Source organism: Heterodontus francisci, chromosome 13, assembly GCF_036365525.1.
Source record: "Heterodontus francisci isolate sHetFra1 chromosome 13, sHetFra1.hap1, whole genome shotgun sequence".
NCBI lineage: Eukaryota > Metazoa > Chordata > Chondrichthyes > Heterodontiformes > Heterodontidae > Heterodontus > Heterodontus francisci.
The window spans coordinates 10,840,484-10,856,149 of NC_090383.1; the positions used below are offsets into that span (position 1 = coordinate 10,840,484).

General features: G+C 41.2%; 1 protein-coding gene across 5 annotated transcripts in view; it reads right to left on the reverse strand.

The window, feature by feature from the left end:
* plcb1 (phospholipase C beta 1) overlaps nt 1-12,002 on the reverse strand; it is a 751,229-nt gene extending 739,227 nt beyond the window's left edge. For 4 of the 5 annotated variants that reach the window (XM_068044355.1, XM_068044356.1, XM_068044357.1 and 1 more), the window contains exons 1-2: nt 11,514-12,002; nt 6,226-6,303 (exon numbers count right to left, since the gene is read on the reverse strand). In XM_068044355.1, the coding sequence (XP_067900456.1) occupies nt 6,226-6,303; nt 11,514-11,612 (177 nt within the window). In that variant the 5' untranslated portion in view covers nt 11,613-12,002. The remainder of the gene's footprint in view (nt 1-6,225; nt 6,304-11,513) is intronic. The other variant, XM_068044354.1, reaches the window with a different exon arrangement.
* Nucleotides 12,003-15,666: the final 3,664 nt, after the last annotated feature.

Consider the following 15,666-nt stretch of genomic DNA (forward strand, 5'->3'; position numbering starts at 1 on the left):
TTATTAATTTCTGGTAGTCAAGTCGGGTCGGGTCAGTCGGGCACGGGAAAAAACCAAAAGACTCAGGCCCGGGTTGGGTTCGGGTTAGATGTGATTGGGTCGGGCCCGGGTTGCGTTTAAATTGTATACCCAAGCAGGCCTTTACCCCTGACTATCGAATCCCCTATCACTATTGCTCTTCCATTCTTCTTCCTCCCCTCCTGTGCAGCTGAGCTACCCATGGTGTCACGGACTTTGCTCTGGCCCAGAGGAACCATCACTCTCACCAGTATCCAAAATGGAAAACCGATTAGCAAGCAAGATAGACTCAAGAGACTCCTGCACTGCCTGCCTGGTTCTCTTAAGACTGCCTGGCAGTCAGCCATTCCCTCTCTGCTTGCATGTTCCAAACCTGCGGTGTGATCACCTTCCTAAATGTGCTATCCACGTAGTCCTCTGCCTCACAGATGCATAACAGTCACTCCAGCTGCCGCTTGAGTTCCGAAACCCAGAGATCAAGCTTCTGCAGCCAATGACACTTCCTGCAGATGTGTTCGTCTCGGACACGTGGTGCATCCTTAACTTCCCACATACCGCAGGACATACATTCCACTTGACCGAGCTGACCTGCCATAACGTAACTGTAAAGACTGTTTATTACAATGAGAAGTAAAATAACTTACCAGTTATTGACCAATGAACTTCTTCCCCTGTACTGAAGAGAGAGGCAGCTACTGGAGGCTGTAAAAAGGAGGAAGGAAGGAAGGAAGGAAGGAAGGAAGGAAGGAAGGAAGGAAAGAAGGACGGAAGGAAGGAAGGAAGGAAGGAAGGAAAGCCTCATGCACCAAACTCCCACTTTACACTCTCTGCACTCAAATTTATGTTCTTCTTAATTTACAGTTCCCCTCCTTACCAAACTCCCACAATTACCAAACTCCCTTCTTCACACCCTCTGCCCTCCAGCAGCACTCAGTGCAGAGAAGCAGCACTGAGAGTCCCCTCAATTTATACTCTGAAAACAATGCTGTGTCAGCTCTGCTAGAGCTCTGCTAAAGCTCAGAAACCAGTTTAAGCTAGCTACCTAATTAACCAGCGACAGCTACTCTCAGAGTGTTAGTATACCCCTGTTTAAAACTGCAATAAACCTAACTTACCTCTTAACTGAAACCGGAATTTCAATTAATTCCTAGATGTAAACAAAACAAAAACGATGATCTCATTGAATGACATAACAGGCTTGAAGGGCTGAATGGCCTCCTCCTGTTCCCATGTTCTTTTATTTCCACTCCTCATAGATTCCCAGCTGCACCAATAGTGACATGAGCACCTGTCCACTTTATTCTAATCATTTGACACCAGGAATTCCAAGAGTCAAATGTGCATGTGCCCAGCGTAGGGAATATGGTGTGTCAGCTGGGCTCATCTGGTAGCATGTTTGCCTTCTAAGTCACAAGGTGCTGGGTTCAAGCCCCAATCTAGGGCTTGAGCACAAAAATCAAGCCTAACACTCCAAAGTAGTACTGAGGGAGTGCTGCACTGTCACAGGTGCTGTCTTTTGGGTGAGATGTTAAACTGATGCCCCATCAGTCTGCTCTGGTGGGTGTAAAAGATCCCATGGCACTATTTCGAAAAAGAGGAAGGGAATTAAACCTGGTGTCCTGGCCAATATTTATCACTCAATCAACATCACTAAAAGAGAATATCTGGTCATTATCACACTGTTGTTTGTGGGAGCTTGCTGTGCACAAAGTGGCTGCTGCATTTCCTACATGACAACTGTGACTACATCTCAAAAGTACATTCGCTGTAAAGTGCTTTGAGACATCCAGTGGTTGTGAAAAGTGCAATATAAATGAAAGTTTTTCTTGTACGATTGTTAAGGCAGTGGAGTATCTTCAGCCCTCTTGACTGTCTTTTTCTCTTTCTCACTTGGACACACACACGTGTACACATAGGTGTAATTATGAAGTATTTAATTTTTCAAATGATTTGGTTTTAAATCCTTATTCCGAGAACAGAAATGGCAGTTAGTGAGAAAAAAATGGCAGTTAAAATATTTAAAGTATTTTGAATGATTTGTAGAAACTTATCACAGTGAGGTGTAGTCTATAAAATATCAACTGTTGTGCATCTTCAACACTGAAATAGATCTAGCATCGCACTCCCAACAGGAACAACATGTACGAACTGGTACTTATGAGTTCTCAATGAACTGCTCGCCTCACATATTGATTTTAACATACAATAGGTGGACAGACAAAAACAATTAAGTTACAATGTCATAAATTTCTCAAATAGGAACTTTAAAATTTCTCTGTTGATTCATTATGCTTTTATTTTTACATAACTGCTTCAATTACAGTCACAATGAAAGAAATTGCATTTCTATAGTGCCTTATGACCTCAAGATGTTCCAAAGAGTTTTGCAGCCAATGAAGTCCTTTCTGAAGTGTCGTAACATTGGAATGATGCCCGATCGGACATGTATTGTACAGAGTATCGGAATCCAAACGCTGTGCCTTGCTCCATATTCTAGTCAATTGCTTTTATATTTATCTATACACCACTTAGCTTTTATGATTCTGCAGTACAATTCCGTATTCCTCTTCAAGCGATTATCTGGCTTAGGAGGTTAGGGTGGTGGGGTGGGGGGGGGGGGGGTGGAGGGGGAAAGCCCCTCTTCAGTCCAGATGGCTCCAAGATGTCATGGCTGGTGATGGAACACTGAGACCAAGACAACGCGCAGTGGTTGATTTGGTAACCTGAGACAGACAGGTCTGCAGTAATGTTGATGACTGACTGGTTAGCATGGCTCATCAATGGAAAGCTGGGAGCAGCACAGATGTCACTGGGAGCAGCTACAGATTTTCTTACTTGGGTCTAGTTCACTCATTGAGCCAATGCCCGAACATAGGATTGTCCAAACTTAACTCTATTTTGTTGCCAATTTGTCCTATTTGAATGGTGTGGACGTGGTGCTTCGAAAGGGCTGTCCTTAGTGTTTATAAGTGGATAAATTCTAGACCACAACAGTAGGTTGTTTGCTATCTTAAGTTTTACAGTACCTACAAAGTAATGGGAATGCAGATCTAAATATGTATTTCTCCCATGAGGCTCCATGCCACACACCTAAGCAGCCTTCTACAACAAAGAGTTTGGGCACTCCTGAACGGATGGGTTGGTTAAACTAGATAGACAAGCAGAGAGAAGCTTACCCATGCTCTACACTGGTGAACTGCTGGTTAACTTCCAGCATTATCCCCAACCACCCTCGGCGCTCGCATCAAAGCACGCTGGACTTGGATAAGTGAGGTGTGTCTGCAGGAGAGACAACATTCTGTACGCAAAGCAAACAGAAACTCGGGTGAACTTTTCTCTTACTTGGTCTGAAGCCTATGTACATTGCTGGGTCTCCGCACGTGTCAAATACCCAATTTACCTGAAGGAAAATCTCAGCAGAAGCCCACAGTAGGTAATTGATCAATCCACCATCAACTTACTGAAGTGACTGACTATACTGGCTATTGGTTACGGAGGCAATATTCACTGCCATGGTTGGCTCTCAACCTGCTGTATCTTTCAGCTTTCAACATTTTCTTCAGATGTGTAATTGCTGGACTCTCTAGTCATTGGGAAATTGACAACTGAATAATCTCCAGAAACTGTGCTCCTGCGTCAAAATCTGGACTGTTGTGTTGTCATATTTCATGCCACAAGATTTCTACTCTGCAGCTGAAGAACAGTAAAGTACTTGTGCACATCACTGCACTCCTACCACACATTAAACTAATATAGAGACTCATCACTTGCAAGCCTTCTGGTCGATCCCACAGATATTTGTGACAAGTAAATAATCTACTGTTCGCTATCAAATAATAATTTATTAAATAAAATACAGCTCAGCAGAAATCATCTACAAGAGAAAGAACATCAGCATTTTGAACTGTAACCCTTCATTCCCCAGACATGCCAACTGCCACAAAATTATAACGAGAGACACATATTTCTAAGTAAAATTAAGCCGCACTTATGATCTCGGGATGGAACTCTCAAATCTCAGGAATTTTTTTTCCTACTGGCATGACACATCTGGTTCGGTGCCTCTCTCTCTCCCACCAGTAATGAGTGGGAGTAGGTAACTGGGAATCTCTCTCCTCCCTGCACCCTCCCACCGCACTGGAGAATTATTAAAACAAATAAAAAAAATTTAAGCCCAGGGAGGGAGGGCGGTCAGCCAATGAAAAGCCAATTACACTCCACAATAAAACATGGCGTCCATTTCGCCACCAACTTCCCTCCCCCACAGGAAGTCAATCTCGCGTGTCACTGACACCCCAGTTCCATAATGCCTTGACTGACATCTGTGCTGACCAATCAGTGATGGCTGCCCAAAAGAAGGCGGGGCCAGCTCTGCTAGGCTTTGTTTCAATTCCTCCTCCCTACTTCACAGCATTTAAAGGGTAAATGTACCACATGCAATGCTCAGAATGCAACATAGATTATTGTAGCTGTAGGTTGTATAAGATGGGTTCTTGTTCCCTTTTCTAATAAACCAATAAGAAGACATTGGGATTTTCCACTCAAACAGAAATGTTTTTTATAGACCGAATAAAGAATTAAACTATAAAACAAAAGGAAACTTATGAACTGAACTATTAACACCCTTGCCCAGCTGTTGTTCCAATCACTTGTCATCATAACCTGAAGCTGAGATGCATAGCAACATGCTCAGAACAGGCAGGATTTCCAAAACGTTTTCGCTAAAGCATTTTCAGATGCAGTAATATAGTTTTGTAAAGAGCTCTGACCTGTTAGAAGTTAAAGAAGCACTAATAAGGTTTATAATAAGGTCAATTTATGTTTGATTTATATTAAAAAATCTCTTTATTTTTAAGAATTTGGCTCTTAATTTGAGACAATAGGGTTGGCATTACTGATTTGCTGGCCAACCTAGTTCACATTTACGTCAAGATTCATTTTTACTTCAGATCTTCATCATTCGTGGCTTTTCTGTTCTGTTTCTTAAGAGTAAAAAAAACCTCTGTTTATCAGTGGAAGTAAATGGAAGCAACACAGTGCATGTGGCATCAGGCTGTAACTGCTCAAAAGCATAAACTTAAACATTTAGCAATCAATTCTTTGATGAGAGTTTTTGTTAAACAACTGTGTCACGCATGCCCCCACAAAATACTTCTCAAAGTTTTTGTAGTTCATCAGCGAAGCGAATGCTTTCATTTGCAGCCTGAGGACATCCCTAGGTCTTGGCTCAAGTCTCCCAAGAGACAAAATATCTTTGCCTGCAATGGCAGGAATTTGGGAATATAAAAATAGAAACAGCAAGTCATTTGCATTTCACAGGTCTCTCAAATCAGTTTAAAGCTTTGCGTTTGGAATTAATTGTGTCGTGGTTACATATCTATGTTTTCAAAAGTTGTCATAATTAAGATTTATGCTTGTTCCTTACACCACTGCCACAAGATTTTTGTTTTCCAAAAGACAGGCCAGGAATGGACAATCATCAGGAATAAAACAAAACGATGCAAATTTGGAATAAAGTGAGAAATTGCTGAAAAGGTACAGATCGCCAGCAATTGAATGAGAAAAATAGGCTGTCATTTGCAGGGTAACCCTTTCACTTTATCTCAGCTAACTACTCTTTCTGGAAACATTAACCTATCCTGCTCTTTCAGAGAACGAATGACATACTGCATATTTCCATCATTTCTCCTCTGAGTTTAAAACAGAAAGTGCAATTTCTCTAGGCAGGCTACAATGTGCTTAAACCAATCGCAACAGTTAAAAACTGACCACTTTAGAATGCTTGTCCTTTCAGCTGTTTTTATTCTGCCTCCACATTCTTTAACAGCCAGGCCACTTCTATTTTAAGGCTTCAAGTCCTACAGACCTCAAGACTATCGGAATGATTCTCTGGACAATCAAAGCTGCTCCAGTACAACATTTAAACGGACTTTCAAGTATGATGAAAGTTAAATCTTCTTCATTGTGAAAAACTGTTTGTGCAGTATATACTGAGCAGTTTATCTGTAACTGCAAAAGAAAAAACACTAATTCTTCAGGCTTCTAAATCTATACATGATTTAGACAAGGAGGCCTGCAGTCTGATTCCATAATGATTATGGAGTCAGAAATCATTTGATTGCGTTACTTGCTGTAAGTCTATAAGCTAATGAGTCGTTGCTCACCTGCAAAAAGTTCTTGGCAATAAAGAGGATTTAATATTCTCACCTTGTTTTGATCTGTCCAGTAAAGGAACAATCCCTGTGGATCCACTTTCAAGGTAACCGGAGTTACAGTCGTGGAGTCCTGGCAACAGGAAAAACAGTCAATATAAAGTTCTCATGATATTTGCTGTAACTGCTTAATCTTTAAAGGTGTTAATGAATAACACTAATAACCTCACAGTGGTAATTTCTAAGGGCAAATTGCCTACTTACGCTTCTTGTAACACTCCCATGAAAGCACCTTCAGAGACACATACTAAAGAGATTATATAAAAACAAGTTATTGGTGATTTTCCTTTAGGTGCACAGTGCTGAGCAGCATTCACATTGTTAACGCCTCTGTGTTCTTGGAGTACTCTGAATACAATTAATTTTGGTGTCTGTGTCTCTAAGCTTCTTATAACAGTCTTCAATATCATTTTGGTAAATATGTGCTAATTGCATTTCATTTTCATTGAATAACGTTTATTATTAGCTTATCTTTTTATCTTAACAGTTAGATGCGTGTCTTGGGTGGATTTAAGGTTGATTTGAGCTTAGGAGGATATTGCAGTTCTCAACCTGTTGATGAACTTCAGTCTCTCCAGGAGATAGAATTTGTAACCCTAAATGCTCGCGAGGAACAGCATTTAAAAAAAGCATAATGTTGCAAAGAGAGAAAATAAGTGACCAGTGACTTTGTGCCGACGGTGCATTCAAAAAAATCCACTTAATGCGGCTGTGGCCGTTTTAATTGCATTCGCTTCAGATATATTAAAAAAACAGATTTGCACTTAAAAGTCCCCCACCCAAGTCATTCCTCTCAAATATCCGGACGGATTTTTTTTTTTGGTTCACATTACTCGCACAATAACAAAACACGCGGGTGTAAATTCATTTGTGAAAGCATTATTGCACATTAGATTTCAGAATGTCGGAAACACACCACACAATTTGCATCGCTCCGATTAAAGGCAAAGCATTATTGTTGATTTTGCGGCTGCTGAGTGACCTGGATGGAGCCGGCGGTTGGACATTCAATTGAGGGATTATCATTGAGCCGAATCGTTGCGGTTGATATCAGCCATTCACCTCCTTAGTTTAGAGTAACACACACACTCAAATCCACACAGAATAATATACACACACTAGTTCAAATCCACACAGACTCAAATCCACACAATAATATACACACGCTAGTTCAAATCCACACAGACTCAAATCCACACAATAATATACACACACTAGTTCAAATCCACACAGACTCAAATCCACACAAATATACACACACTAGTTCAAATCCACACAGACTCAAATCCACACAAATATACACACACTAGTTCAAATCCACACAGACTCAAATCCACAATAATATACACACGCTAGTTCAAATCCACACAGACTCAAATCCACACAGAATAATATACACACACTAGTTCAAATCCACACAGACTCAAATCCAAACAAATATACACACACTAGTTCAAATCCACACAGACTCAAATCCACACAAATATACACACACTAGTTCAAATCCACACAGACTCAAATCCACACAAATATACATACGCTAGTTCAAATCCACACAGACTCAAATCCACACAAATATACACACGCTAGTTCAAATCCACACAGACTCAAATCCACACAAATATACACACGCTAGTTCAAATCCACACAGACTCAAATCCACACAATAATATACACACACTAGTTCAAATCCACACAGACTCAAATCCACACAAATATACACACGCTAGTTCAAATCCACACAGACTCAAATCCACACAATAATATACACACACTAGTTCAAATCCACACAGACTCAAATCCACACAAATATACACACGCTAGTTCAAATCCACACAGACTCAAATCCACACAATAATATACACACATTAGTTCAAATCCACACAGACTCAAATCCACACAAATATACACACGCTAGTTCAAATCCACACAGACTCAAATCCACACAATAATATACACACACTAGTTCAAATCCACACAGACTCAAATCCACACAATAATATACACACACTAGTTCAAATCCACACAGACTCAAATCCACAATAATATACACACGCTAGTTCAAATCCACACAGACTCAAATCCACACAAATATACACACACTAGTTCAAATCCACACAGACTCAAATCCACACAAATATACACACACTAGTTCAAATCCACACAGACTCAAATCCACACAAATATACATACGCTAGTTCAAATCCACACAGACTCAAATCCACACAAATATACACACGCTAGTTCAAATCCACACAGACTCAAATCCACACAAATATACACACGCTAGTTCAAATCCACAGACTCAAATCCACACAATATACACACACTAGTTCAAATCCACACAGACTCAAATCCACACAAATATACACACGCTAGTTCAAATCCACACAGACTCAAATCCACACAATAATATACACACACTAGTTCAAATCCACACAGACTCAAATCCACACAAATATACACACGCTAGTTCAAATCCACACAGACTCAAATCCACACAATAATATACACACATTAGTTCAAATCCACACAGACTCAAATCCACACAAATATACACACGCTAGTTCAAATCCACACAGACTCAAATCCACACAATAATATACACACACTAGTTCAAATCCACACAGACTCAAATCCACACAATAATATACACACACTAGTTCAAATCCACACAGACTCAAATCCACACAAATATACACACGCTAGTTCAAATCCACACAGACTCAAATCCACACAATAATATACACACGCTAGTTCAAATCCACACAGACTCAAATCCACACAATAATATACACACGCTAGTTCAAATCCACACAGACTCAAATCCACACAGAATAATATACACACGCTAGTTCAAATCCACATAGACTCAAATCCACACAAATATACACACACTAGTTCAAATCCACACAGACTCAAATCCACACAATAATATACACACGCTAGTTCAAATCCACACAGACTCAAATCCACACAAATATACACACGCTAGTTCAAATCCACACAGACTCAAATCCACACAATAATATACACACGCTAGTTCAAATCCACACAGACTCAAATCCACACAGAATAATATACACACGCTAGTTCAAATCCACACAGACTCAAATCCACACAGAATAATATACACAAGCTAGTTCAAATCCACACAGACTCAAATCCACACAATAATATACACACACTAGTTCAAATCCACACAGACTCAAATCCACACAGAATAATATACACACGCTAGTTCAAATCCACACAGACTCAAATCCACACAGAATAATATACACACGCTAGTTCAAATCCACACAGACTCAAATCCACACAATAATATACACACGCTAGTTCAAATCCACACAGACTCAAATCCACACAATAATATACACACACTAGTTCAAATCCACACAGACTCAAATCCACACAGAATAATATACACACGCTAGTTCAAATCCACACAGACTCAAATCCACACAGAATAATATACACATGCTAGTTCAAATCCACACAGACTCAAATCCACACAGAATAATATACACACGCTAGTTCAAATCCACACAGACTCAAATCCACACAGAATAATATACATACGCGAGTTCAAATCCACACAGACTCAAATCCACACAGAATAATATATAGACACGCTAGTTCAAATCCACACAGACTCAAATCCACACAGAATAATATACACACGCTAGTTCAAATCCACACAGACACAAATCCACACAGAATAATATACACACGCTAGTTCAAATCCACACAGACACAAATCCACACAATAATATATACACACAGGCTCAAATCCACACAGACACAAATCCACACAATAATATACACGCACAGGCTCAAATCCATAAAGGCACACACACAGACACACACAAATCCACACAGAATCTCAAATCCACACAGAATATAATAAACACAGGCTCAAATCCACACAAAATAATATACACACGCAGGCTCAAATCCACACAAACTCAAATCCACACAATAATATACACACACAGGCTCAAATCCACACAGACTCAAATCCAGATAGAATAATATACACATACAGCCTCAAATCCACACAAATATACACACACACAGACTCAAATCCACACAGAATGTTATACACACACAGGCTCAAATCCACACAAAATAATATACACACAAACTCAAATCCAGACAGAATATATAAACGCAGGTTCAAATCCACACAGGAGAATATACACACACAGGCTCAAATCCACAAAGACAGACAAACAAACAGACATACACACACAGGCTCAAATCCACACAGACGCACACACACAGGTTCAAATCCACACAGTCACACACACAGGCTCAAATATACGCAGACACACACACAGGCTCAAATCCACACAGTCACACACATAGGCTCAAATTCACACAGTCACACATACAGGCTCAAATATATATACACACACACACAGGCTCAAATCCACATACACACAAGCTCAAATCCACACACACACACACAGGCTCAAATATACACAGGTTCAAATCCAGACAGAATACACACAGGCACAAATCCATACAGCATAACATAAATACACAGGCTCAAATCCACAGACACAAACTCAAATTAACACCGAGCACAATAAACACACGCACACACACAAATACACAGACCATAACAAACACACACACTCAAATATTTGGTAATACGTTTCCAGCCAATGGATCTGATCACCACACGTCTGCTGAAATGGACAGAAAACCAAGCTTCATGAATGTTAGACAGGCGCACATTTGTTACAGACACGAGTTGCATCGAGGTGAACCGCTTCTGCAACGATGAAGAGAGATTATACCTCCCCAATATAACACATGAAAGTCGAGGGGAACCAAGAGGTTTGGATTAAAAGGCGCAGAGGGAAATGGAGACTGTGGAACACTCAGAGGGGTCGAGGCCAATGCGTTCAGACTGGTGCTGACATGGGACCACTGAGCTATTTTTAACACGTCTCCCTCTCCTCCGTCCTCAGAGCGGCCGGTGACAGATTGCGGAGAGACCGCACGTTTTGGCCGGGGCTGGGCTGAGCTGAGCCGAGCCGAGCTCGCTGCCTCTCAAAACAGCCGCTGCACCCAATGCACGGAAAGAGGGGGAATAAATACATATATTCAAAAATAATAAAAGGGGGCCACCCTGTAATATTTACATCCAGCTTGGACGAGGAGATGAAATTACCTATGCTGTCACCTCGAAATAAAGCGTCAGTTTCATTTCCACGTCTAGCTAAAAACATAGGAAAGCGGATTGAAGCTGATTTCAATGTCAATACTCACATCATCCCATTTCATAAATTTGCTCCCTTTCTTTAAGTTCTCAGGCACGCAGACTGGCTGAAGCTGAAGAGCGTGGACCCCAGGCTGTGCCCCAGCCATTGAGATACATTTAAAGTTCTTCAAGTAAAGGTGGGGATAAATTAATAAAATTATGTAAATAAAACACTCAAAGCAATAATAATGCTGATTTAAATATCAGTCTCTTTTTCTCCCCACCAAACTGAATCAGTGACACACACACACACACACACAAATAAAAACAGCCTTGTGTTAACTGGGATAGCCCAGTGAGTCTCACTCTGTCGCCTCAATAGCCCTGGGAGAGGAGCCCAGTCACTGAGGGAGGATGAGCGTTGAAAGCTGCACCGAAACCCCTGAGACGCCACTGGCAAAAAGAGACCAACATTATTAAAAGCCACTGAGTGACTGCCTCTCCGTTCAGCAGAGCTCTCTTCCCCCTGTCTCTCTCTCTCTCTCACACACACACACAAACACTGTGCACACGTGTACACAGTGCACAGCGACTCCTAGCCAACAGTCATTGTTACAACCAATAACATCCCAGACTCAATGCAGAACAACTGCTGCTCCAAAACATCTTTAACTTGTGGGGATTTTATACACACACACACACACACACACACACATAGAGGGACACACACCTCTCCAAATATAAGTGCCTGGCATCTATAAGATATACAATGAAATTCAGTGATTTATGAGACAGGTGAATATTAACAGCGGCATCCAGAAGTTACACTGGTCTGACTTAAGTTTATTTTTCAATCCCTTTGTGTTTCTCGTGCACAGAATCATAGAATGGTTACAGGACAGAGCAGGCCATTCGGCCCGTCCTGTCCGTTCCGGCTCTCTGCAAGATCAACTCAGCTAGTCCCGCACCCCTGCGCTTTCCCCAGAGCTCTGCAAATTTTTTCTCTTCAAATGCTTTTGAGTTCTCTTGGAAAGCCTCGATTGAACCTGCCTCAACCACCATCTCAGGCAGTGCAATCCAGATCCTAACCACTCACTGGGTAAAAAAAAGTTTTTTTTCTCATGTCGCTGTTGCTTACTTTGCCAACCATCTTAAATCGGTGCCCTCTGGTTCCGAATCCTTCGGCCAGTGGGAACAGTTTCTCCCTATCTGCTCTGCCCCGACCCCTCGTGATTTTGAACACCTCTGTCGAATTTCCTCTTAATAGTCTCTTCTCCAAGGAAAACAGCCCCAACTTCTCCAACCTATCCACATAACTGAAGTTCCTCATCCCTGGGACTATTCTCGTGAATTTTGAATGGTCTTGAATGGTATAAAACAAGTCCAGTGATTTAGAAGATGATTAAAACAATTAGCAGGATGTCATGACTTACCTGGTGGTCGTGTATTGTAGAAAGCTTTTTTGTATTCCGTGATATACTGTTGTGCTGTGATGTGGGAGGTAAGACGGTTCATGCCAAGGCAGGCTGGGTGGTGTGCTTGTTGTACTTTGGCAGGACATTCAGGACCAAGTTTTATGAGGAAATGATCTGTTAAATTCCCCCTTAACTTACACTGCTCCAATGAAAAATTATTTCCCATTGAGGAGGCTTTAGTGCAGCAAGGTCAATGTTGTAGCACTCCAAGCATTCAGAAGTGCATCTAAGATGGGCAGCAAGACCTCAGCTGTGAACGGGGTGCGCAGCAGACAGCTGGAGAGTGGCCAGCCACTCCAAGGATGTCTGTATGCATCCAATTCTGTGCATCAGACCCCGAACACGCAGGATGGGGACTGTGCCACACTTGTCACCATGTTGCCAAAGCTGCTGGGCACATCTCCCAATAACTCCAAAGTCTATCTTACAATGGCTGCGTTTTTCTTTTGAAAGAAGGGCCACAGAGATCTGGGGTCCACTACCTGTGTATCAACTGGAGAAGGTGCCCTCCTCTTTCTTCAATGAAGGGTCTCCTCTTATTCCTCCTCCAGCACCTGTGCTCAGTGACTTTGCCTCAGTTCTCCGTTCAACTCCCTATTTATACAGCCCGAAGTGGAAGTAATCGAGCTACTGCAGGCCAAGTCTTGGAAATGCAGAATAGGGCTAAGTGTGCTGTTTCCTGGAAGCTCTGTGGAGGGTTCAGCATCTGCTGGCTACGCAGGTCCTATGATGGCATAAAGAGGGACAATCATAAGAGCAAATGCAGACAATAGATCGGAAACTGTTAATGTGGTAAACATATTCAAAAAGGATGACAATCAGAAGCAACAGCAGACTTATTGCACCTACTTCAATCATAGAAACATACAACACAGAAAGAGGCCATTTGGTTGGCCGTGCTGTGCAGGCTCTTTGAAAGAGCTAGCTGCACACTGGAGCTTTCTGTCCATAACTCTGCAATTTCCTATCTTTAAGTCCCTGTCCCATCACCATTTAAAATTATTTATGGAATCAGCTTCCATGATCTTTTCAGGTTTAGCGTTCCAGATCATGATAACTCTCTGAGTGAAAACATTTCTTCTCATTTCTCCTTTAGATCTTTTGCCAATGATTTTGAATGTTTGACCTCTGGTTATTGACCCATTCGCCAGGGGGAATAGTTTTCCTCTATCAGCCCTATCAAAACCTCTCATCATCTTGAAAATGTTTATCAGGCCTCTCTTAGCGTTCTCTGCTCCAAGGAGAACAATGCTGGATAAAATAATGGAATTGATCATCAGAAGTAAACTTGAGGGATTGCCCGGATAACAACCTGGTTAGCAGCAGTTAACCTGGTTTTAGACATGGATGATCCTGCAGAACAACTTCATTTAATTCTTTGAGACAGCGACAACCCACGTCAATTGTCTTAAACTCTGCAACACTGCTTACTTTGATTGTCAAAAGGCACCAGATAAAATTCCACACAAGAGGTTACTAAATAAACTCAAAGCTCTAGGAATTCAGGGTAAAACGTGGGCCTGGATAAAGAAATTGACTAAAGAATGGCCTGGTTAGAGGAAACATGTCAGATTGGTGGGGGAGGGGGAGAGTACAGAGTGGGTTGCCCCAGGGCTCAGTGTTGGCAGCACTGATGGTTCTAATTTACATCAATACTTAGATTCAGAAACTCAATGCTAATGGGTCAAATTTGGAGATGGAGGGGCAGTGGAATTGAAGGAGGCGGCTTAAAAATTACAGAATTCAACCAAATAAAATATGTGAGTGGGCTGAACAACAGCAGATAAAATTTAATGCAGATGCCAACATGTAAAATATTGCACATGGGAAGGGTAAAGGGGCAACGTGTACATTTCATGAATGGTGTAGAAATACCTATAATGGTGTTGAAGGTGGAAGAAACCCAGGCATCTTAGTATATTCAATGCCAATTCAACAAATTTAATAGAATGTTCAACTCCATGGCCAAATAGTAGAAGACAAGTCAAAGGGTTAGTATGCAAACTGTATAATGCTCTGGTCAGACCATAGCTCACGTACTAGTCTAGGTTGGCAAGAAATGACAGACATACTCAAGTGCTGAAGGCAATACAGAGAGGCATAAGGTTGAATCCTAGAAGCAGGGGTTTGAGTTTTAGGAAAGATTGGAGACACTTAGGCACATTAACCTTGAAAGAAGGCATCTGAGAAGTGGTGTGGTAGAGATATATAAGATGGTAAATGATATGGACAAAATTAATTCACAATAGTACTTTAATTAAACTATGAGAGTAGGACAAGGGGACATAGATTCAAACTGGTAAAAGATAACTTTAGGACTCATGTCAGGTGCTTTGTTCTTTTTCATGCAGACTGTGATCAGCATCTAGAATTGACTCCCAGAGGGAGCAATGGAGGCAAAAATGATATAAGAACAATTAGATGCAGCAATGGGAGGAGTAGAGGGTTGTCCTGGCTAGATGAATTAAGTTGGACTGAATGGCCTTCCTGACCCATATGTATGGTTCTGTGAACTTAAAGTACAACTGTCTGCCAATATCATCAACTTCATCTTTCAAAGAATGTCATCAGAGTTCATATATGTGAAAATTTATTTGCAGAACAAACCTTCAGTAGGAAATTGTCTACCTGCTTAACCATCTCCCAACACCTCCCAAATTCCATCCTTGTAGCACTGCAGCTCTGTTGCCAAGCTAAGGCAGTCAAAATAACTAAGGGCCCTTAAACAAGGTATCTGTCCAGTGGA